This window comes from Rhizophagus irregularis, chromosome 21 (assembly GCF_026210795.1).
Source record: "Rhizophagus irregularis chromosome 21, complete sequence".
In the NCBI taxonomy this organism is placed as follows: domain Eukaryota; kingdom Fungi; phylum Glomeromycota; class Glomeromycetes; order Glomerales; family Glomeraceae; genus Rhizophagus; species Rhizophagus irregularis.
In genome coordinates, this window is record NC_089449.1 from 3,237,365 (window position 1) to 3,260,446 (window position 23,082).

The 23,082-nt window shown below is 26.2% G+C and overlaps 5 protein-coding genes across 5 annotated transcripts; 2 read left to right on the forward strand and 3 right to left on the reverse strand.

Annotated features, from left to right (window-relative positions):
- The first annotated feature begins 2,370 nt into the window (after nt 1-2,370).
- Nucleotides 2,371-3,867, forward strand: OCT59_014113 (uncharacterized protein). Its single transcript, XM_066141958.1, has one exon. The coding sequence runs from the start codon at nt 2,389-2,391 to the stop codon at nt 3,013-3,015; it is 627 nt and encodes a 208-aa protein (XP_066002034.1). The 5' UTR covers nt 2,371-2,388; the 3' UTR covers nt 3,016-3,867.
- A 4,039-nt stretch (nt 3,868-7,906) lies between these two features.
- OCT59_014114 (uncharacterized protein) lies at nt 7,907-9,184 on the forward strand. Its single transcript, XM_066141959.1, has one exon. It carries the CDS (start codon nt 8,053-8,055, stop codon nt 8,566-8,568), a length of 516 nt encoding a protein of 171 aa, XP_066002035.1. The 5' UTR covers nt 7,907-8,052; the 3' UTR covers nt 8,569-9,184.
- Nucleotides 9,185-10,406: 1,222 nt separating this feature from the next.
- OCT59_014115 (uncharacterized protein) lies at nt 10,407-10,874 on the reverse strand (the record flags this gene model as incomplete). The annotated part of the gene is made up of 2 exons (XM_066141960.1): nt 10,407-10,436; nt 10,506-10,874. 2 exons carry the CDS (start codon nt 10,872-10,874, stop codon nt 10,407-10,409), a joined length of 399 nt encoding a protein of 132 aa, XP_066002036.1.
- Nucleotides 10,875-15,560: 4,686 nt separating this feature from the next.
- Nucleotides 15,561-16,446, reverse strand: OCT59_014116 (uncharacterized protein). The gene is made up of 2 exons (XM_025328097.2): nt 15,966-16,446; nt 15,561-15,883 (listed from the first exon to the last, which is right to left on the reverse strand). Exons 1-2 carry the CDS (start codon nt 16,341-16,343, stop codon nt 15,845-15,847), a joined length of 417 nt encoding a protein of 138 aa, XP_025168188.1. The 5' UTR covers nt 16,344-16,446; the 3' UTR covers nt 15,561-15,844.
- Nucleotides 16,447-19,551: 3,105 nt separating this feature from the next.
- On the reverse strand, nt 19,552-20,499 carry OCT59_014117 (uncharacterized protein). The gene is made up of 2 exons (XM_025321671.2): nt 20,048-20,499; nt 19,552-19,967 (listed from the first exon to the last, which is right to left on the reverse strand). Exons 1-2 carry the CDS (start codon nt 20,422-20,424, stop codon nt 19,961-19,963), a joined length of 384 nt encoding a protein of 127 aa, XP_025168187.2. The 5' UTR covers nt 20,425-20,499; the 3' UTR covers nt 19,552-19,960.
- Nucleotides 20,500-23,082: the final 2,583 nt, after the last annotated feature.

A 23,082-nucleotide genomic window follows, 5' to 3' on the forward strand; every position in this document is an offset into this window, starting at 1 on the left:
CTTTTTTTTGGAGTTTTGCACTTTAAACTTTGTGTAACGTTAGTTGTTTTTGGTTTTTGACTTGTTATCAAACACTAACCTTTTTACCAAACCTACTATAACAGTATTAACTAATAAATGAATAAAATAAAAAAAATTTTTTACCAGATTTTGTTTCTCTTCATGTAATTATACGACCAGCCAGTCACAAGTATTTTATTCGAGCGAGTACATCACACTTAATTACTTTACCCACATCCCTCTTTTTCAGTTTTTCTTATAACACTTAGGGCGCGTTCATCACAAATAAATACTTCGTCCACATCTCGAATATCTTCTTTTAATTTCTTTTGATTTTCTTCTTCTAACCGTGAAATCTTAATACGGTTCTATTTTTCGAAGCTATTTTCCCAACAGGAAATTTGCCGATACCAAATCCAATTTACCGAATTCCCATTTTACTGACAGAATGTTTTGCCGAAAGTATTGTAAGCTCTTAATATAGTATAATTATTATTGCATGAAATTTATTATACTGTATTTAATTAGCACAACAAATACATGCATGCATACACTTTCCCTTTTTTAATATTAATTAGGAGAAGGATAAGATATTATTTTATAGCATTTAAATAATGAGTAAGTTTATAAAAAGCATTATGTGCAATACTGCAATTCCTAAAGTATTATTACAATTGATAAATGTATTTCTCATGTTAAACTGGCAGCAAGGAATTTAAATAATATTTTCTATCTACTTCTATAACCGCCCGTAAACGCCAACATGTGCATTTCAAATTAAATTGCTCGTTCTATCAATCACATTAGTTAGTATGATTCTTTAACAATATTTGTATAACCAGTTTCAAATAAATGCTTTAAAGAAAAATTATATTTTTAGATTTGTTCTGCATGCGATAGTAGATGGAAGTTAGCATGCAGTTCCAGAAATGTTTCGAAGACTTTGACCGTTTGACGTGAATTACTACTATATAACTACTGTAAGAGTAAAGATACTGTACAGCATATGGATAAATATGATATATTATTAAATCTCAACAATAAATTGTAGCCTGTAATAAAAGTTTTCAAGCATTCATGCAATTGGCATAGTCATCTTTGGTAAAAGAAACTTTAAAAGTCAATTAAATGTCAATTCCATTTGAGAAAAATTTTTTAATTAAATGGATTTATTAAATTTATCTCGTTGTTAATAATACATTAATCTTTTTTTACTTACTTTTTCATGAATAAATGTTTTCAGGATTCCAAAGTTATTTATTGCTTGAAATTAATATCAGTTTCTTGAATATTCTTGAATATTAAAGTGATAATTTCCTGGAAAAAAAAACTCTAAAAAAATAATTTATTTTTTTATTTTCATTGCGCGATGAATATTTTTCATAAAATGTTAATCGCTACCATTTTCGACGAAATGGACGATTCGATGAAATAGATTCGATAAAATGCACTTTCGGTGAAATGTTCTTTCTGCAAAATATCTCTTCGGTGAAAGGCGAATTGGCTTCGGCGAAATGGGTTTTGGCGAAATGCACCGTAACCTGACTTTACTATCAATTATCCAAAGTTTAAATTAACATTATAGATAGTATTTTTAGTTGCTCTCCAAGTTTACTTATTACCTCAGGGGGAGGTTTTTAACATCAGTTTTGTGTTTTTTGCATTTTTTTAATTTTTAATTTTTCCATTTTTGAAAGCTATTGTCTGGAATATGTCCAGAATTTTTTCATGTCCGGAATTTGTCCAGCCGGATTTTTCTCATGTCCAGTATTTGTCCAGTTTTATTTATCCAGAAGTTGTCCGATGAATAGTATTAGTCTGGTTCTATTATCCAGATTTGTCTAGAAATTTTTTTTCATGGGTTGTTTTTATCGTTAATATTCAACACTTTAACCAAAGTATTTCAGCTCAATCATATCCCCAGTTTGGTGGTAAAATAAAAAGTAAGAAAATATCATCATGGCTAATTTTAAACAAGCAATCCAAGAGTTAGGGATGTCTGAACAGTAGAGCTTGTGATGAATATTCTCCACTGTCACGTGATAGTGAAATTTGATGGTGTTATTGGGGGAAATCATCGCATGTATAAATATCACGTGAAAATCTCGTGAGAATATAACGATTGGGTTGTTGTTGGTCCTTATTTCTGAATTTAAACATAGGTTAATTTAGGTTACACACAATCTAACGATAAAAAAAGGAACATCAGGATGAATTTTGGATCACAAATCAATTAAAGAAAAATTGGTGTACTCGAAAATTTTTGAGGTAGTATATTTTTCTATGTATGGAATGAATGAAATACTATTATTTCCATACTTGAAACCAAAATTCAATACAAAAAAGCTTTCACTCTTAATCAATAACCACAGAGACCTACAATCTAAAATGTTAAAAATTTCTTCACACCTTATTTTAACCCAAAAACAAAAAGAACAATTATGTTCTCTCCCAGTTTCTAAGTTTACTGATAGAAAATGGGAGTCACAAAACGATGCTACTTCCTTCTTGAAGGTGCATAATCTTATACTTGAAAATAAGCCGGAGCGCAAATGGAAAGTACGTTATAGTAATAAAGCTAAGGGTATTTGTCTTTTACAATGTTGTTGTGGAAGTGATGCAAGCTTAAGACCAAAAAATGGTAACTCAAAAGCTCGAAAATCAAGACAAATTTACAAGTTTGTTGGATGTCTCGCGTTTGCACGGATTAAAAAATATAAAAACAATTGTATACATATCTTTGGTTATCTTACTCATTCGGAAGACTGTCAACGTCAACTTCCGCTTCGCCCTCTTAATGAAACAATAAATTGGCAATATGGCTTTTCAACATACTACCATAGTTTTTACAAGAAAATTCTAGATGAAGAATTCCCAAACATATCACAACAAGAAAGAGTTGCGAAAGCGAATGAATTGTGGAACTCTTTATCTGATGAATTAAGGACCTCCTTTATCCAGTATGACGAAGTCAAGAGATTGCTTGAAGATAACCACCCCAACATAACTCAATAAAAGATTTCAATAATCATTGCAAAATTATTCACTTTTCTAAAAAAATATTTTTTATTAACAAATCACTTTTTTTCATAAGAATTTAAGATGTATCATTTTCTATGTCCCTAATAATAAGATGTACTTCTCAGAGCAACAACCTTGGACTTTTTTTACACGTTACGTTGATTATTTCATATTACTCGGATTCTTCCTGATATTTTCATTATTTTTTCATATATAGGATATTTTTTTAAATAAATAAAGCAAAGTGTTTTTACGCATGACTGTTTTATCAATATAGTTTCTTTGATATATGGACATCTTTTCTAAAATTTAAATTCTCATATTAAATCTATTGTAAATAGAGGATGATATGGTTAAAAAGTTCGTACAAAAGTATGGACTTGCTTTTTATTCTATTAAAAACTATTTCAGAACTACTTCCCATAGTTAGGAAAAAAAATATTTTATTTAAAGATCTTCATAAGAAATATTAAGAACAATAAATGGTATGATCCAATTTAAGAGATTAGCTACAATTTCAGCCAGGCATTTAGCGTGTAAATTTTAAGGGTTTGACGGTATTTGGTATGTGTAAATTTTAAGGTTCAGAGTCCGATTGACGGCATTTAGTATGTGTAAAGATGCTTGGCTTTTTTAATATGAAAAAAAAAACGATTACAGAGTTATTGATTACATGATTCTATTTTTGTTATTTAAGATTATGTATCTATGATAAATACAAAATATAATTTCATTAACATGTTTAAGATTACTAGAACAATAAGAACAATAAGTGAAAATGGATATGTGAAAAGTAAAATAAAGCAGGCAATAAGAAAATTCCAGTTACGCTTATCGACAAGATTTTATTATAGAAATTTTTACGATAAATATTACAACAATCAAAACTATATTAAATAAACAATAAACAAGAATTGCAAAAAAAAAAATTTTTTTTTTAAAAATTTGAAGCAAAATAATTATAGAAATAAAACATCACGTTCAAATTACTATAATTTGCATTCATCCGCCGTAAAATTATTTCCTGCAAATATTAAAAAACTATCTAATACGATAATTCCCGTTTAACAGTAAAAAAAATGTATATAAATTACCCGAACCGAACCGAACCGAACCGAAATGGTCAAAAAAATTTTTTTTTTTTCGAAAAATGTTTCTTGTGACACAACTAAATTAGATGCATTTAATTTGACAAATGAACGAATCATTTTTTTTGGTTTTCTGATATAAATAGAAAAGTTTTTTGCAAATCAAAGAAAAATCGCAAAAAAAAAAAAATTGTGATACAAATGCGGGATATGTTTGTATACAATTATAATTAATGTAATTGTAACCTAATAATAACACTTAAAACATTTTTATTTGCAACGTAAATAAAATCTAGAAAAAAAAACAATACGATTAAAATTTCCTTTTACCATATTATCTCTTTCTTTGATTTTTTCTTTTTTCTTTTTTTTTTTAATAAAGTCAAATAATAATACGTTGTTGAATTAGGAGAATTTGGGATTACCCGACCCGAATTGAAATGATAACAAAGATGAATAATTATTTTTTAATAATTTCTTTTCTTCTTTTTTTTTATATTGCATGCATTTTTTTTCCTTGTGACAAAAAAATTTCCTCGAAGAAAAAAATAAAAATATCAGTAAGGTCATCGGCCGGTGTATTTGTTTTTATAATTCTACCAATAAAAAATAATTGAGAAGATCTTTTCTTATTTTGTTTCCTTTTAGGAAATTTTTTTTGTGATAAATATAGTAAAATCGAATTATTAATACCCAATTTGTCAAATTTATGTACGTAGCGTTATTATTTGCACCACACTTGTTTAAAAATTGAGGGTTAATCAAAAAAAAAAGACCATTTATATGAAAGATCGTCTAATAAAAATAAATCAAAGGTAAAATATTTCCCCAATGAAAATGTCTACGGAAAATAAGGTTTATTGTTGTATTTATAGAATGTAAAAATTCATTGTTATTCATTTGATGAAGGGAAAATTTTTTTATTTTTAGAATTTTACCGATATTTCATAATTTAATTATGTAATAAATAATAATGAATAATAATGTAAACTGTCAACTATGCCGTACAGATTAGATACAGCCACTAACAAACGAAAAATAAGAATTTACTAGAATATTTTCGGAAATGAAAAGAATAAAAAATTATTTGTTTTATTTTTAATTTTATTTATTTATTTATTTTTTTGATTCTCGCGTCAATTTTTTCGAAAGAAATTTTTTTTTAATTTTTTTTTTCAGGAATTTTTACTATTATTATTCTATTATTATTATTTTTCTGTTTAATAAAAAAATCAAAAAAAAAATTCTCCCATATATAATATATCGTACGGATATTACGCGTAAACCCTTTCAAATACAATTCTCTTACGAAAGTTTTCCGAGTCACCGGATGTGCCATTTATGGCATACTACAGCATTACTACGCCATCGTTATTTAAATCTACAATTTGTCACCAGAAAGGTGTGACAATTTCGGAAAACTTTTTGGGAAATACATGAATATCTTTATTTATGTTTACTTTGTATTTTCAAGAAAATTTCCGTTTATATCAATTTCAATTAATAAAAAATTATAAAAAGTTTTTAAATTTGAAAAGTGGCTTATTGCGCTTAAATTTCTTTTTTAATACACCTACATTTACATGCTAAAATTTTAATAGTAAAGTCATTATCATGATTAGTAATACCAAAATTAATCGCAGTATTGATTTTAAATTAAATTATTCATTATCAAATTATTAATTTATTAACCAATAAAATAAGGATAAAAAAGCCCATTTCCATTTTAATCATTTCTAAAGCACGTTTCCTTAATTTTGATTGCACTTACTTAAAACATTTATTAACAGTTGAGATATTAATATTTTATTATTTGATTTTTCCGTTATTTTAGATTTTTACATAATAATTAAAATTTTTTTTTTTTCAAAAAAAAATAATGACACAATTTAAAATTTCTTGTAACAGAAAAAAAAAGAATTTTTTCTTTTCCTGATTCATTATGTAAATCCATTTTTTTTTTAAAAAAAAAGAAATTATACCGAAGCCCGATGGATAAAAGTGAAACGAATAACAAACAAAACGTCATTGGTTTCTAATTTTGGAATACTGTTGTATTTGTCGTACATTTAAACTCTTAATAGAAATATCGGTTATAATTACATTATCTTACTTCAATAATAGATTAATTTGGAAAGGATCTTTTAGAAAAAAATTATTATTGAAATTACCATTTTAGTAATTTGTATTTCCACGATGGAATCAAAACAATCAAACCGATAAGCTTATGACGATAAGAGAAATGTTTTAACTCAAAATTTTTTTTTTCTTTCGCTTCTCGGATTATTTTTGTTTTTTTCTTTTCGCTTTTTCAACGCATATTTTACATGTTTTAGTTTCGCTTCATTGAAATATACTTTTTAAAATTTTCCTTAATTTTCTCATTTGTTATTATAAACCGTTTTCTCTTTCCTTAATTTCTTTCTTTCTCCTTTTTTTTCATGTGAAATGAGCCATTATCAATATAGCATCACATGGATCATGCATCACCCCAATCAAGCCACAATTGTCTGCCACAATTGGTATCAAAAATAAATTATGAGCCATATGAGCCTCATACCAATCCGCTTTTGTTACTATATTTGGAAAATAAATTTAAGCCACTTTGCCACATGAAGATCACGAATATCATTGTTATCAAAAATAATCGGGAACTATAGGGGACTACTAAATTAGTGCACAAATGTCAAATAACCGACAGCGAAAAATTTCCGCAAATCCGTATTATGCAAAATAATGTCGTGACTTTCATGATTTTTGCTTCAAAACATCTCAAACATTCTGAACCGAACAAAATTGTATTACTTTTTTGCTGAGTAATAATTGAGTTTAGTTTCGAAAATTAGTTTCGGTTCAAAAAAAAAAATAGGGCATTAAAATGATGAAATAATCTTGCTTCTCTAACAGGGGATTCTAAAACGGGGTAAAATGGTCTATTTTAATTAAAGGTTTTTATTTCTCATCAAGGTAGACAAAAGGTTTAATTAAATTTTGTTGATTTCCTATTTTGGTCAAATGCTAGAAAGTTTCTTAAAACGCTAGAAAAATCCATGAGCCAAAAATCACGTGAAAATGAGGCTTTATCCGCCACTTTGACGCTCCAGAATATCAACTTGATCGTAAACATACTAAACTCAATTTCCAAAAATAAGTCAAACAATGGATACGATTAAAGTACTTTTTGATTGCCAAGACAAACTTTTTCTTGGTATTTTCCAGATCAATTTGTTTATAAAGGACATTTAAAATCTCATCCAATCATAAATAATCGTAAGACAGCACATCGTTTGAAAATCATCTGGTAAATACCGAAATGTGTTCAAATTCCCGACAATATAATATAATATTTTAAATATTATTGATTTTTTTTGTCGGGATTTATTTCCGCAAAAAAAACAATCGGAATTGTTAGTTTTTACAATACAAGGAAAGATAAAAAATTTTTTTTTTTCATTTATTTTATTTATAGTTCGGTACTCGAATATTTTTTTCACGCTTAATTATTTTTTCACGCGGGATATTATTAAATATAATATTCCTTTCGGTTTAGAATATCATTTTTATTATTATGGTGAAATAATTTTTTTTGTTATCTAATTTTTTTTTATATATAAATAATATATTTATTTATTATAATTTATTTTATACTATTTAAAAATATAGAATGATCTCAAATTTGGAAGGATCAGCAACTATTAATAAAAATATGATGTTACATGTAACGTCAGTTACTACATTTGTTACACATGAATATAGCAAAAAACTATAAATACGCATCCCCCCATTTTCAAAAATTCAATAAGCAAGTTACAAGTCAAAGATAAAAAAAAAAAGAAAGATTTAAAAATTTTATCTGCAAATTCTAAATAATATATCAGAAGCAATTATTTGGTACCTCTTCACACTTTTCTTAAAAAAAAAATTTTTTCCTCTTAAAAAAAAAATGCAATCAAAAATGAATATCGTAAAATCATTGAAAAATGAACAATCAAGACGATCACCATCATCAAATAGAAGACAATCAAGAAGAGCGAATACTTACCCTTATAATAGGAATAAAATAAACAGTGAAAATTGTTATAAATGTGATCAAAATAATGATTATATCAATATTTTGAATGCTAGATTTGAAAGAATTGAAAGTTTAGTTGAAAAACTTAATAAAACTGTCAAAGCGACAGCTTTGATTCAAAAAACCAATTCTCCCTCCCCGTCCGCTTTTGGTTCGGTCAATTTATCTAAAATGAGCGTCGATGAATTGCTTTGTTTCTCCTCTCAATTAGGAGTTCGTTTATTCGGTAATCGTGATAAAGAGCAGAAAATTCCTAAAATCGAATTGAAGGAACAAAATGAAAGCAAAGAAAATAAAATTTTGAAAAATCTTGAAAACGAAGCAAATTCTAATGATTTTCAAAATGCGAATTCTTCTTTCCCTGATACTCCTGCATATAAAGGATAAAAAAAAGCGATCGTTTATAATATCAATATTTCTTTGCAATGTCTATAAAATATCGTAATATCTTTTTATCGCAGGACGGTCACGAAAAATTTTAAAAAACATTTAAAATAATGAAAATATTCATTATATATATATATATTTATTTATTAAAATCAAAAAAAAAAGAGTAATTGTCTTCGAGCCAATTAAAACCATTTACTTGGTGAAAAGACAAAAAAAAAAATTATGCTTCATCCTTTTTTCAATTATGGGAGTTTAATATGTTGCATAAATACGCCATATTTAATATACCGTTTTAAATCTTTAAGATAATCTTTTGTTCAAACTGTCACATGATTATGCTGTAAATAAGGTTTTTTTTTTAAAAAAAAAAAAAAAAATATTAGTATATTATTATAAATATATATATAATCTATCCCCTCTCACTTACTATGTAAATAACATTCTTTACGAAAGATGTTCTTATGATTATAATTTATTCCCTTTTTTAATTAATTCCCTTAATATATATTAGAACAGAAATTTTATTAGCTTTTCCTTTCTTAATCTAGTTTTTTTTTTAAAAAAAAAATAAAAATTAAAAATAAAAAAAATGATTTTTTTAAAAAAGTTATAAATAATGTTCAGTTTTAATTTTAAAAAATTAATAAATATATTTGTTTTATTATCAGTTATCAAAAAAAAATGACACTGGGAAATAATGACGAAATGCTCTCTACCAAATTTAATTTTCTCATATATGTCGTCATTATGACATCATAGATCTACTCATTTAAGGTAAGATTAGCGAAACCAAATGAATACCCGAAAATTTGGTTATAAATCGAAAAAATTATCGAATCAAAAGTAAAATGTTGAGGCTGATTAAATGGGCTAAAAAATTATTATTAAAGTTTCTTTATAACATTTCTTCAACGATTTCTGAGTTTCTAAGGCGTTCATTAAAAGGGTTAAATCATGTGATGATTGAACGATAGTGCATCAAATAATTAAATATACATGTGATTGACAGTAAAGTTATGTCTGTCCAATGAATTTTATTGCAGATGTGCGACAATCATAGGTAAGTAGTGTCACCAGCGGAAACAGAATTCCGGTCAAGTGTTCATTTATCAGGTTGTAAAAAAAAACTACTAAAAAGTTCATTATATGTATGAATTTTATGGTAATCAAAATTTCCTTTTCCCCCCTGAGAATGCTATTCCCCGAAAATAATTCGGCTGAATGCTTATACATTTGAAATTTATGTGAATAAGTATTTCTAATATGGTATTGGCTAAAAAACAAAACATATGATATTTTAAATTCAATAGATACAAAAATGGAAATTAGGAAATTATCGTTCCGTAAAAACAATGGTAAGATAACAATGTAATTATTTAATTTACGCATCAGACCGAATGTTACAATTCGCTCTCTAGACACGATAACTTACGATACGGTATCACGTGGTTGCATTATTTTTTTTTTCATTATTTTTTTTTTAAAAAAAAAAAATTTCTTGGTAGGTTTAATTTATTATATAATTTAATATTTAATAATTTTAATACATATATATGAATTTAATTATACTTGTACACAAAAAAAAAAAAAAAAATTTACGTGTATGTTGATTAAAGAGAGACAAAAGTTATTAACAACCTTTCTAAATATCATAAAAGAATGTAATATTGTGTTCAGTTTTCTAATTCTAATAAAAGAATGTGCTGTATTTGTTTAAATTTACCACTCATTCCCACAAACCAATACTCTAATTCTATAAAAGAGAATTTTCGTATTTTTATATATTAAAAGTAAAATTAATACTCAACAATAACCAATTCGTTAAATAAGTGTTATTAGTGGCAATTGCATATTTCGGAACACTTCTAAAAAATAAAGTTTTAATTAGTTATAATGATTATTGAATATTTCATATTATTAAAATAAATTCGTACGTGATGTTCCGCTTCCGAAAGAAATTGAGTTTTATGTTTACGAATAACAACGCTCGCATCCCTGGCGGCTGTTATGTAGAACTCCCTTATAAAAGAAGGTTCCTTACTCCATAACATAGCTGCTATGGAGCGAATATAGTTTGAAGAGAAGTTAAGTCCATGAATTCTTGCTTGTTCATTACAAGCATCGACATAAGGTCCAAAGCCACGGATATTTTTCATGTTACGGAATTTAGCATGAATTTTGGCTTCTGGGGATATAATCCTGGAGGTATTTGGTGGAGCCTGTGGGGGAGGTGGTCGAAGAAGTTCTTTTAGTCTGTCGAGTTCATGGTTGAGTTGGTCTATTGCTGAGTTATGTGCTTCCATGGTTAGTAGATAGCACAATGCAAAAATTAATTTGTTACGAACGCGTTCATAAATTTATTGCAATAAAAATTTTCGATTGTTCAATTCATTTAATTCGTTTATATAACAAAAATTAAATCTATCATTATTTCATATATCGCTATATGATTTCTTTTTAACATCAAAAAAGGAAAAAAATATGGTAATAATATGATAATGCAATCAATATTATCAAAAATGTACTTGAGATTCCTAAAAAAAAAAAATATTATGAAAAAATTCAAGTTTTTAGCTGCTTGTTTAATGTATATGCTGTTAGATGCAGTTTTGACGCCCAACTACAAAATTAATTTAGTAGTTTTTGAAAGTAAAAGCGTACTGTTGATCCGATTACCGTTTCTTTCACGGTTGAAAATGACATTAGATAATTTAATTCTTACTTGTTACTTGTCTTTTTACTTTCAAACAATTAAAAACGGACGTGCATCAAAACAAACAACTTCAATGAATATCTTTAAATCAATATATTGTAATTTTCTTTGTTTAATACTGTTATCAAATGTATCGATTGCGTCAAATTTCAAGCCAAAGTTCCATAAAATTTTGATTCGTGGATTATATAATAAAAATTATTGGACAACACAATAAGAAATAAAAAAAAACTCGATGGGGTAAATTGAGGTGATTGGGGTAAAAAACTAAATTGACACGCTTTAATCAAAATTTCCCACATTTCATTTGAAAAATAAGTACCTATTTTTTTTTTTTTTGGTATAAAGATAGAAAAGATAACTACTTTACGGAAATTCCGTAAATTCCGTGAGAATTTTTCTTTTTTACATTTTGGGCAATTTGAATGATTTTTTTTTTTTTTTTTTTTTTTTTGAAACATTTAAAATGTTGTGACTTGTGAAATCTTTTAATATTTTCCACACATATCAGAAAGAATTTTTTTGCATTTGTTTACATTTATAAACATTAACAACAGGTTCTTTGCGCGTAATTATTAAGAACGGTTAATGATATAATAAGAATGCAATGAATGTCCGCATAATATGAAAATACTAAAAATATACTTCTGGCATAATTTGAAAAGGCGAGATAATGATATGACTAAATTTTCGGAATGTTAAATTCCGAAATTCGCAAGAAAATTATTTTCTTAAAGTTTTCGTGCGCGAAAGAAAGTGTTTTTTTTATATAATAAATTAAAAAATAAAATAATAAACTTTTAAAAAATTCTTTTTTTTAAATGCAAAATACCTCATATTTACTAAAGCGAAATGTAAAGCGTTAACGGTAATCTTATTTTTATACGCGTGTAATTTAGAGTTATTACAGTAATTATGTATGTTAACAGATTAAGCAATTCATATACATATTTGAACAATGAAAATAAATAAGACAATAATTATTTAATTACATTATTGGAACGAGTGATAAAAAAGATAACTAAAACTTGTTTTTCGGAATTCGGAATTGCGGCGTTTTGATGTTTATTATTATTATTCGCGATAAAATCGTTCTAGATTTTTATTAAATTTTTTTTTTTCTTTCGTGTGAAAATATTCATGCATAAAATAATAACTAACATATTTACATTTGGGTCATTTGCTAGAAAAATGACCTTCTGAGGATTTTTCAATAAAAATTGAGATTTTTATTGTTCTTTATTTTTTACAGCAAATAAACTAAAATGAGATTAACTTTAAAATTTAGCTAAAAAAAATCTCAAAAGGTCATTTTCCTAGCAAAAAACCCATTTATAGTATTTATGATAACGCCCAACAATCCCTGTATTGTAAATTATCAATGAGCGGTTAACAATTTAATAAGCATGTCATAAATGAAATGCCCCACATTTCATTTAATTTTTTTCGAAAAATAACAATTAAAAATGTCCCATTTTTAGTTCAGCCCTCAATAGACATCTTGCATCACTTGAAACATGAAATAAACTTTTGATACCAAATTCGGTATCCAAAAATCTGATACGCGAGATAAATCATAAGTGGAATTCTTTTTCAGAATACTTTTGAATGAACCATAGAAGCATCTAAATTTCTTTTTATGACAAAATCCGGTCTAAATATATTATGTAACGAGCAGGTAAAAATTCAAATTGTAAAATTACGTTATTTACTTAAGAAATTGCGTAAATTTCAATAAAATAAATTATCATTCTATTATGTCTTTTAAAACTTCCTATAAAGGTTTAATGTTTTGCAAACACGTAATCACGTGAACTAGCGCGCACGATTTTAACGAAATTTTACATTGTTGTGTTTTTTGTTTCTTCTCATAAATTTGAAGATTGATTTCCGAGAACGACATGTACAACTAAGAACTTTGGTTAGTTATTATCACACTTAATAGATTCCTTACTACATTAAATAAAAATAATTTTTCGGCGGCATAAACATTTATGCCAAAAGGAAATTTGAATAATTACATTTTAATCACTGCGTGTATTTATGTTTTTAATACATACAAACTTAATAATTTCAATGGAACTAAATTTGTTTTGAAAATTTATTAAAAAAATGTTCAACCACTTCTTCAGGCATTGTTCGTTGAACGTCTTCTAAAATTTCTGAAAAATCCATTTTATTCTTCAAGAAGTTAAACTCTTTCGTCAACTTGTCCACATCTTCTTTATATACTTATTTTTTTCATTTGTCGACCGTTAACAAAGATTTCTCATTATCGAATAATAATATCTAGCTGTAATTTATATATTTTATATATCTTGACAAGTGATTTCTTTTATCGAAATTTAATAACCAATAATATAATTTTTTTTGTTACATTAATTCATGTGAAAAAAAATTATTCGTAGTTCGTGTAACGTTATTATAAAAGGTTTCAATGAATAACGACCAAAGAAAATATATAGCAAGTTAATTTGGACGTCCCACTCTATCTCTCGCCCTTTCCCTCACCTTTTCTCTTATCATTATCGCTCTTCCATCAATGTTGCTTCATCGTGATCAGGTGGATACAAGTTTTTTAAAAGATTTGGTTAATTCAGCAACAATAGATACATTGAAGAATATATGCTATAATATGTATGAACCGATGTTAAATTTTATTATTTATAGCATTTATTCGCTTTTGTTAATTTTTGTTAAAGTGTTATTACCAAATTGTTTATATTTAACTTTTGCCTTTAGTCATATTAGTCATATTATAATGTATAAAATATACGTAATTTGGAGGTTCAATTAATGTCCATATTATTAAAGTTCCGTTCAAAGACGAAGTTTGTCTTTAATTTTACGCGAGTCGTAGGACATGTCATCATTTGTCATTATTTTATAAGTAAATCAAAGGAAAAGAAATATTTACTAATTATTTAACTTTTAAATTATTTTAACGATCGTTAAATTAATTAAAACTTCAATTAAACTCTTAATAATGTCACATTCGATACGAAATTTTTGCAGGGGGTTTATTTGATCGGCAAATTGCCCTAGTAATGTGATGTCAGATGACTGTTAACGTGCAGTAATGCTGATAATGTAGGCCGGCGTCATCTGACGCAAATCCGAACTTTTTAATGTAATTGATTAACGCTTAAAACTTACCATAACTCGATTCTTTATTATTTTTTTTTTCTGCCAAATATCCCTATAAAAAAATTTTTTAGAAAATTGATTATATGTCGGAGTTTTTTCGAAACAAAACTAGAAAAATGGTCATTTATCCAGAAAATTTTTTATGGGGTAATTTCTTTAGAAAGGATTGTTTTTCTTATATTCTTTTACATATTTTTCTTCTTATATATCAAAAATAAAAAAATAAAAAAAAAATGTACAGTATAACATTATAACGAAGGAAAAGGTCATTTTAGAAATATGAAAAATTTAATTCCTGGTCATGTTAATAATATGCATTATTTTTTATGTCTAATATAAGTAAAATTTGCATTATTTTTATTTTGTTGAGTTATAAAAGAATTTTTGATAAAAAAGTTTTTTTAAAAAAAATTTGAATAACGGAATATTCTTTTATTTTCGAGGGTTTTTCATATACAATCATAATTTTACTTTAATCTAATGTGACTAAATTAAATTACATGAAAAGTAAAACTTATGCGTAAATTGCGTAAATTGCGTAAATTGTGTAAATTTATGAACAATTCTCTTTGACTATCTTGGACTATCTGAAAGTGCGCGTGTGTAACCATCACGACAATACTAAAATTATGAATTTCCAGTCTAGGTTGTGATTTTATTTGATTACATAATTGAATATACCTTATAAAAAAAATTCTGGAAAAAACTAGTTTTATTCCGAAGAAACTCAGACACGTGATCATTTTCTGAAAAATTTTTTATGGGCAATACATATGAATAAAATTAATACACTCTAGATAGTCGTCAATTTTTTTTTAAGCCTGTATTCGAGTATCTGTAGTACAGGCAAACATTATTATAATTCCGGCCAGCATAATATTTCCTGGAATCAAAGGTAAAAATTGTTTTGTCTCCCATTTTTTTCGTAATTAACGATCATATTCATTATAGTACGCTTGTTAATCATGTACGTGAATTTTAAGGCCAAATATGATTCATAGAAAGAAAATATTTCAATCGAAATAATTGCATTTAAAACTTTCTTATATGGTAATGAACTTACCAAACATGAAGTCAATTAATGTAGTCATTTCATAAAAACAATGGTAAAAATAACAATGGCACAATATTTTACAATTTAAACGTATTAAACACTTTTATTTATTATTTACAAAAAATTCGGTACTACTATTTATTATGCATCTCCAGTAGTACTACTATATAATATAATGGAAGTTATATGTATAATGATTTCAGGGGCAACCCATTCTAACTTAAATGAGAAAGAAAAAAGTGTTTACGTGAAATAATATAATATAAGAATACAAAAAAAAAAAGGTGAACGTGGATGATGAAAAGTTTCAGCTAGGATTTATCGGTAGTTTGGTAGTTTGATGTCTAATTTCAATGACACTAAGCGTTGTGGTTGTGATTTGGACATCCTTCACATTTCTAATAATTAAAGTATAATTAATTATATTTATATTTTTTTTTTATATTTAAATAATTTCTGTATTAAAGAATAAATTCTTACATGTTCTGGGAATTGTCCATTGTGGTAATTGTTTATATGAGCAGCTTCTACAGCAATATCAATATACACTTGTTTTATGGCGGCTGATTCATTGCGCCATAAATTGGAGGCCATCAAAGAAATTTCGGAGGGTAATAAGGTCAGGCCCTGGTCTTGAGCTCGTAGAATGCAAGCGCGTCGATAAACCTTCATACCGTAAAATTGTTTTGAATCGCGATAACCCGCGATATCTTCTGGTACAAGGTCAAGGGCGGAAGGTGGAGTCAATGGCCGAACTCGGTCAAGTTCTACGAAGGGGGTGTTGTTTGGTGGATTCACGACGAGAACAGTTGACGATAATAATTGTTTAAAGCTTTCAAATCCATTATCCACATCCATAGTATCTAAAGAGTGTTGGCAGTCGAGTATTTAATGAGTGTTTATGAGTTTGTAATAAAAAAATAATAAAAGTATGTCCAAATCTCTAAGAAAATTTATTAACGGAGTCATGATTAAAAGAGAACGTTTTGTTTATATAAAAAAAAAAAAAATTTAATCTGTTCTGTTACTTCAATATACAATTTCTTTAAAAATTTAATAATATCAAAAAATGGAAAGAATTATGGTCATTCATGCAATTAAAATTTTAAAAGTCTGCCAGGCCTGTATATGCAGTTAAGAACGCCCAACTTCAATTTATTTAGTAATGCATAAAAGAGAAAAAAAGTGTGATGTTGATCTAGCTACCGTTTCTTAATGTTTCAGAATATTATTATTAGATAATTTTTGTTTCTTGAAAAATATAACTTGCAGCAAAAAAAAAGAGATTATCCAAAAAAAAAAAATTTAAAATAATCCATCAAAATTTTCATTGTTCTAATACGGTATATGTACGTTTCTTTGCGTCAATGTTTAAGCCAAAATTCCAAAACATTAAGTCGCGAAAGCTTATATAGTAATAACAACAGTTATTTACACAATAAGTATGTAATGAATGTACTTTCATCAAGTTCCAAAAAAAAAAATTATGCCAAAACATTCCGCAAATCATTTGAAAACCGGGATGTAAATTTTTTAAAAAAAGATTAAAAGATAACTCGCATTCGGGAATCCCATAAAAAAAAAAAATTTCTTTTTGTTTTTAGAAATTCACGTTAAATGTCAAAAGTAATTCTGCAGTATATCAATAAATTTTCTTCATGCGTTTACTTTCACATCGTGAGAGACGGTAAATGATATAATAAGCATGCATGAATGTCAGCATATTAGCTAATAATTATTCAAAAAGCACATTTTTAGTATAATTAAAATTTTATTTTTTAAAAAAAAAAATTATTAAAATTATTTTATATGTATATATAAAAAAAAATATAGGTTTATAAAATCATGAATGACTATTAATAAATTATTTTAAAATAATTTAACAAAGTTAACGAAAATCTTCATTTATAAGCCAATAGAAAACTGTTTCTTCATGTTCTTATGTACAATACTTAAGAATTCTTGGAATTCTTGTGAACTTGTGAGTATTATTATCAGTTACGAGATGTGAAGCAGTTTTAACGAAAAAAAAATCTCATTATTCATGTGCTTGTAAATTTGAACAATGGAAATAAACAATGAATAATTCTATTAGTATTTTAAAAGGGGATAATGGACTTTTCGTATATCCAAACATCCAATAAATTTCTTGAGCGTGTCATAAATTTAAAAAGATTTATACAATTAACAATATAATAAGTATGTCCATGAATGGTTGCATCTACCATTCATTTATTTCCAAAAGAATCAGTGTTTCAAAACATTGCATGAAAGATAAACTTTTGTTCTAACCGTTTTTGAATTGTTATTTGATAACTGTAATGAGAATTTTTTTTTTTATCATGCAATATTATATATAATAATACTTTCCTTATTTTATTTTATTTTTTTATATATACATATATTATATAATAAAAAAAGTCGGCACGTGCATGCGAAGTTTTTGAAAATTTCGGAATTTTTTTTTTCATCGTATTAAAAATATTATATTAAATACATAAAACTTGTTTTAATGATATCATATTTTAATTTAGCTTTAAAAAAACCAGCTTACATACTTGAAACAAAAGATAAACTTTTGATAACCGGCCGAAAATAATCTAATATGCGAGATAATTTTTTATGAGAATTTTTTTTTCTTTTTTTTTTCCTCAAAATGAACCATAAAAATATCTAATAATATTTTTAAAGAGCATAAGTTATTTTACGTAAATTATGTTGTTTAAATAATTAATTACTCAGATTTGATAAAAGAATTATCTGGATTGGTCTATTTCAGTAGAATCACATGTTTCGAGACAACGCGTTTACTATACGATGTATACGATGAGTGCTTTATCGCATTTTCTACTAGACTTTTTTATTTTAAATATCAAAAAAATAATATAGAATAAAATAAAAATAATTTTTTCGATAGCATAAAATATATTATATAATTTCTTTGTCTTTAATTTATGGTTACATTATTATTTTTGTAATTATGATTGGTTCATGATATATACAATTAATTACCAAATTTTAAGGTTTTCTTTTAAAGTAAGAAAATTTTAATAATAAAACATTGTCTAAAAAGAGTCTTTTCGTTAAAGTATGGTAGTATTTGAACTGTGTATTTAATATCCATATTGTTCATATTTGCGAAAACATTAGATAGTTCGAGAAATATCGTAGTGGAAATTCATAGAATTTCCATCCGGTGACTAGAAAATTATACGTCACTTTATTTTTCAATCATCATCATTTACAGAGGACTAATAAATTGAGACCGTTTCTAATCGTGCTAATCGTGCTAATGTATGCGTCATTTTAATGTATGCGTCATTTTATGTATAATAAAAATTATTTATATCTGATTAAAATTTAATATATAACGCTAATATTTTTTATAAAAAAAAAAAAAATTCGAATAATGGAATATTCTAATTTAAGACTTTCATATATACAACAATACTTATATCATTATCATATGCGTTGAGTAAAGTTATAATATCTGTAGTACCTGCAAATACTATTGTAGTAATTACGGCCTCCTTGAATCCACGAGTAAAATTACAGTAAAATTACAGTCGTCTTTTTTGACCCATAACATTGATCATATTTTATTTCAAGCCGTAATTATAACTTTGATATCACATGACCTCACATACTAATGATTTTATTCACTATACTAGTATAATAATACTCGTTAAATACTACTATGTTGGGCCAGCCTAAATCTCTTAGTCGGGTTATTACTAAATATAGGTGTAGTGTAGTTGTTCCTTTTGTAAGGGCCTAGCTCCCAAGTTTGTATGACTCCCGTCATTGTCTTAATTTTTTTTAAATAAAATAAATAAAATAAAATAAAAAATACACTTTGTTAAATTATCCAAAAAAAAATGACGAGTAAACTTTGAACAATAAAATTACTTGAATAAGGCAACATTTATGTGTGCACATACATCTTCAAGAGCTGAAAAAATAACGATATTTAAAACTTACTTATATGGTAATGAGCTTATCAAAAAACAGAGTCAAAAATGGATACTCATTCCAATAAAAACAATGAACATAACAATGCATATTTATCGATCCATTGTAACTATGTAATCACTTTTATTAATTTTATATACAAAATACAAATAATTCAGTATTACTGTTACAGTTATATTACGTACAATGTACGGTATATAATACAAAAAATAAAAAATAATATGTTATAAAAAATTAAAAAAAAAAATTTATATATGTACAGTCATATGTCGGGACATAAATGAAATGAAATTTTTAGAAAATATCGTTATATTAAAGATATACCGATATTTATATGTTCTCATATATAGTGGGAATGGGAAAATAAAATTTAATAGTATATCGGTATATCGAATATCAGTATATCGAGGTTAGACTGTATATATAAAAAAAAATTAGGTTCTGTTCAAGGAATGTTGTTGTATTATGTCAAAGTATTTAGAATGCGAAGAGTTGCACAATGTTTAATTACTAATAATTAAAAATGATAATTAATAATGATTGGTTTTGATTTTTAAATATTTTTTTTATATTAAATTATAAATTCTTACTTGTTCATTCGTCTATGATGAAATTCGTACATACGAGCTGTTTCTTCAGCAATATCCCTATAAACTTGTTTTATGTTATCTGGTTCGGAATTGTTCCACAACTGTACCGCAATATGAGTAATTGTGTGGAAAGGGTAGCTAAGTCTCTGATTTTGAGCTCGTAACATACATGCGTATTTGTACACTTTCATTCCGTCAAACTGTTGCCAATTGCGATAATTAATAATATTTGCTGTTAAAAGGTCTAAAGGAGTAAGAGTAGGTGGCGCTAACGGTTGAACTTGGTTCAATGCAGCGGTTACAGCAGGGGGGTTGGGGTTTGCATTATTTTGCACGTTCGCGTACAACAATTGCGCAACTCTCTCTCTTGAATCCATGACGGTTGAAAATGGGTAATGAATGGAATGGCAGTGGGTGCAAAATAATATAATATAAAATTTGAAATGTATATCGAGTCATGAATAAAGAGAACGTTTTATTTATATTAAAAAAATTTAATCTGCTCTGTTACTCCGCCACATAAAATTTTTCTTTTAGAAATTTTGTTTGTAAATATCATTATATTAAAAATGGAAAAAATTATAGTACAGTACATGATTAATCGTATTTGGATATAACCCCTAGAAAAAAAAAAATATTTTAAATTTAAAATGCTTGCTTTGCAGTATGAACGCCCAAAAATCATATTTATTTTGGTAATGCATCAAAGTATAAAGTATGTTGTTGATCCCTCTACAGTTTCAGATTATTATAATTAGTCAAAATTCTTGTATTTACTTTTGAATAAATAAAAATGGTAATCCTGCAGCAAAAAAAAAAAGAGGAAAAAAAAAGAAAAAAAAAAAATTTTATAAATGAATATCTAAAAAAAAGTTAAAATGGTACCAAAAAATTTCTTTGTTCTGATACATTTCTTATGCGTCAATGTTTACAATAAGCCAAAATACCAAAACCTGAATTCGCGAAAGTTTTTACATAATAATAATAATAATAACAGTTTATTAAATAATACAATATATACATTTTAATGAATGAAAGTTTCTAAAGGAAAAACAATGAAAGTTTTTAGTCAAAACATTCGGGCATCAATTGAAAAAACGGGAGGTAATTTATTGATAAAAAAAAAAAGATAATTTGTATTAGGTTTATTAGGTTTCTTTGCAGCGCGTTTACTATCATATCACGAGAGACGGCAAATGAAAAAATAGGCATGCATGAATGTTCACGCATTTCTAAAAGCACGTTTTTAGTTTAATTAATCTTAAAAAAGAAATTTTTTTTTTTTTAATAATTTAAAAAAATTGCATCAAATGCATAAAAATGAAACGAAATGAAATGATGTGAAATAAAATATATAATGACTATTAATAAAAATTATCAAAAAAATATTTAATCCGATTAACTTTATAAGTCAAAACCTCAACGCGTGTGAAGGATTTTTATCAGTTACAAGATTAAATTAGTGAAACAGTTTAACGATATACAAATTAAACAAATTAAGAAGCTCATTATTTTATTTTGAACAATGAGAATAAAACAATGACTTAATCTATATATATTATAATGAAGGAATAAACAAAAAACTTGATTTCCGGAGTTCGGACTTTGAATAATTTACAAGATTTTCGAGTGTCTGAGCGCCTAACCAGTTATTTGCGCGTATCATAAATTTACACGTTTTATCGGTTTTATCGGGTATTGTCGGTTTTAACATGTTCATTGAATGATAGTAAAAACGTCATGTTCAAATGAAATTTTACGAAAAATTTTGAAATTTTTTTACAAATTCGCGTTTATTGAAATATTATTATGTAATATAGTAAATGATATTACATTTTTGGTTTAGTTATGCATTACTTGAAACATAAAGATAAACTTTAGATAACCGGAATTTGAACCCCGACGAGATAAGTGTGTGAGAATTTTTTAAATAATTCGAAAAAAAAATTCTTTTCAGAAAGAAAAAAAAAAAGTATTTCATTGAATGTATTTAATTTTTCTTTTAATAATACTTGCATTTTTTTTTTAAAAAGAAAACAAACTTAAAGTTTAATGAACAATTTAGAAATTGTGGCGCCCGGGGACATACAAATAGAATTCCAAAATAAACGCCGTCGGAATGACACGTGAGACAAATATGATGCAACCCCACATGAAAGAAATACAAAAACTTTATTATTTGTCGAATAATTTCACACAAGAAATAATTTTACTTTCTTACATTAGTAAAAAGAAATATTATTTCGTTTATCATGATAGACTGATAATCGATTGTCCAACAAAAAATGATGCATTTAAATTCATCTTTTATTACGACAATCATTGTCTTTAATGCTTTAGTTCTCTGGTTTGGACTTAAAGGCCCTGGTCCAAATCCAATTTTAATTTTATTAATAATTTGTAAATAAACCAAATACCAAGATTAAAAATTTTTTACCGGTTTATCGAGAAAACACTGGCATCGGTTATATAATAGCCACACTTCTGGTACAGTCTACGGAAAAAAAAGTGTAATGACGCAATCTGCACTTCTGCACTTAGGAATTACTGTACTATGAGATTGATTATTTGTAACATTATTATAGAAAAATACGTTATAATTGTTGCATATATATGTTAATTATGAGAGTAAATTGCTGTAACATAGTGTAATTAAAGTTTTAATGTAACATGTATTATAATTTTTTAAAAAATTTAATAATAAATTAGTAAAAATTTATATATTTTTTCTATAAAATTTTACACTATTACTGATAATATATACCTTTTTTTTTATTTGTGTAACTGGCAGCTCAATTCAATAAAGAACAAACCAAAGGAATTCCAACAAGAAAAGTCTCGTACTCTGAATAACGTTATTCCGAAAAAAAAGACATATATAGCATATAAAGTGTTGGTAGACTTATATGTTATTGTTATAGTGTTGGTAATCTCTTTAAAAATGCTTTTTTAACGCCATTGTAACTAAAATTTGTGTACCCGTGTTTTGCATTAAAACGAAATTTCTAAATAGCATAATCACATTATCTTACTTA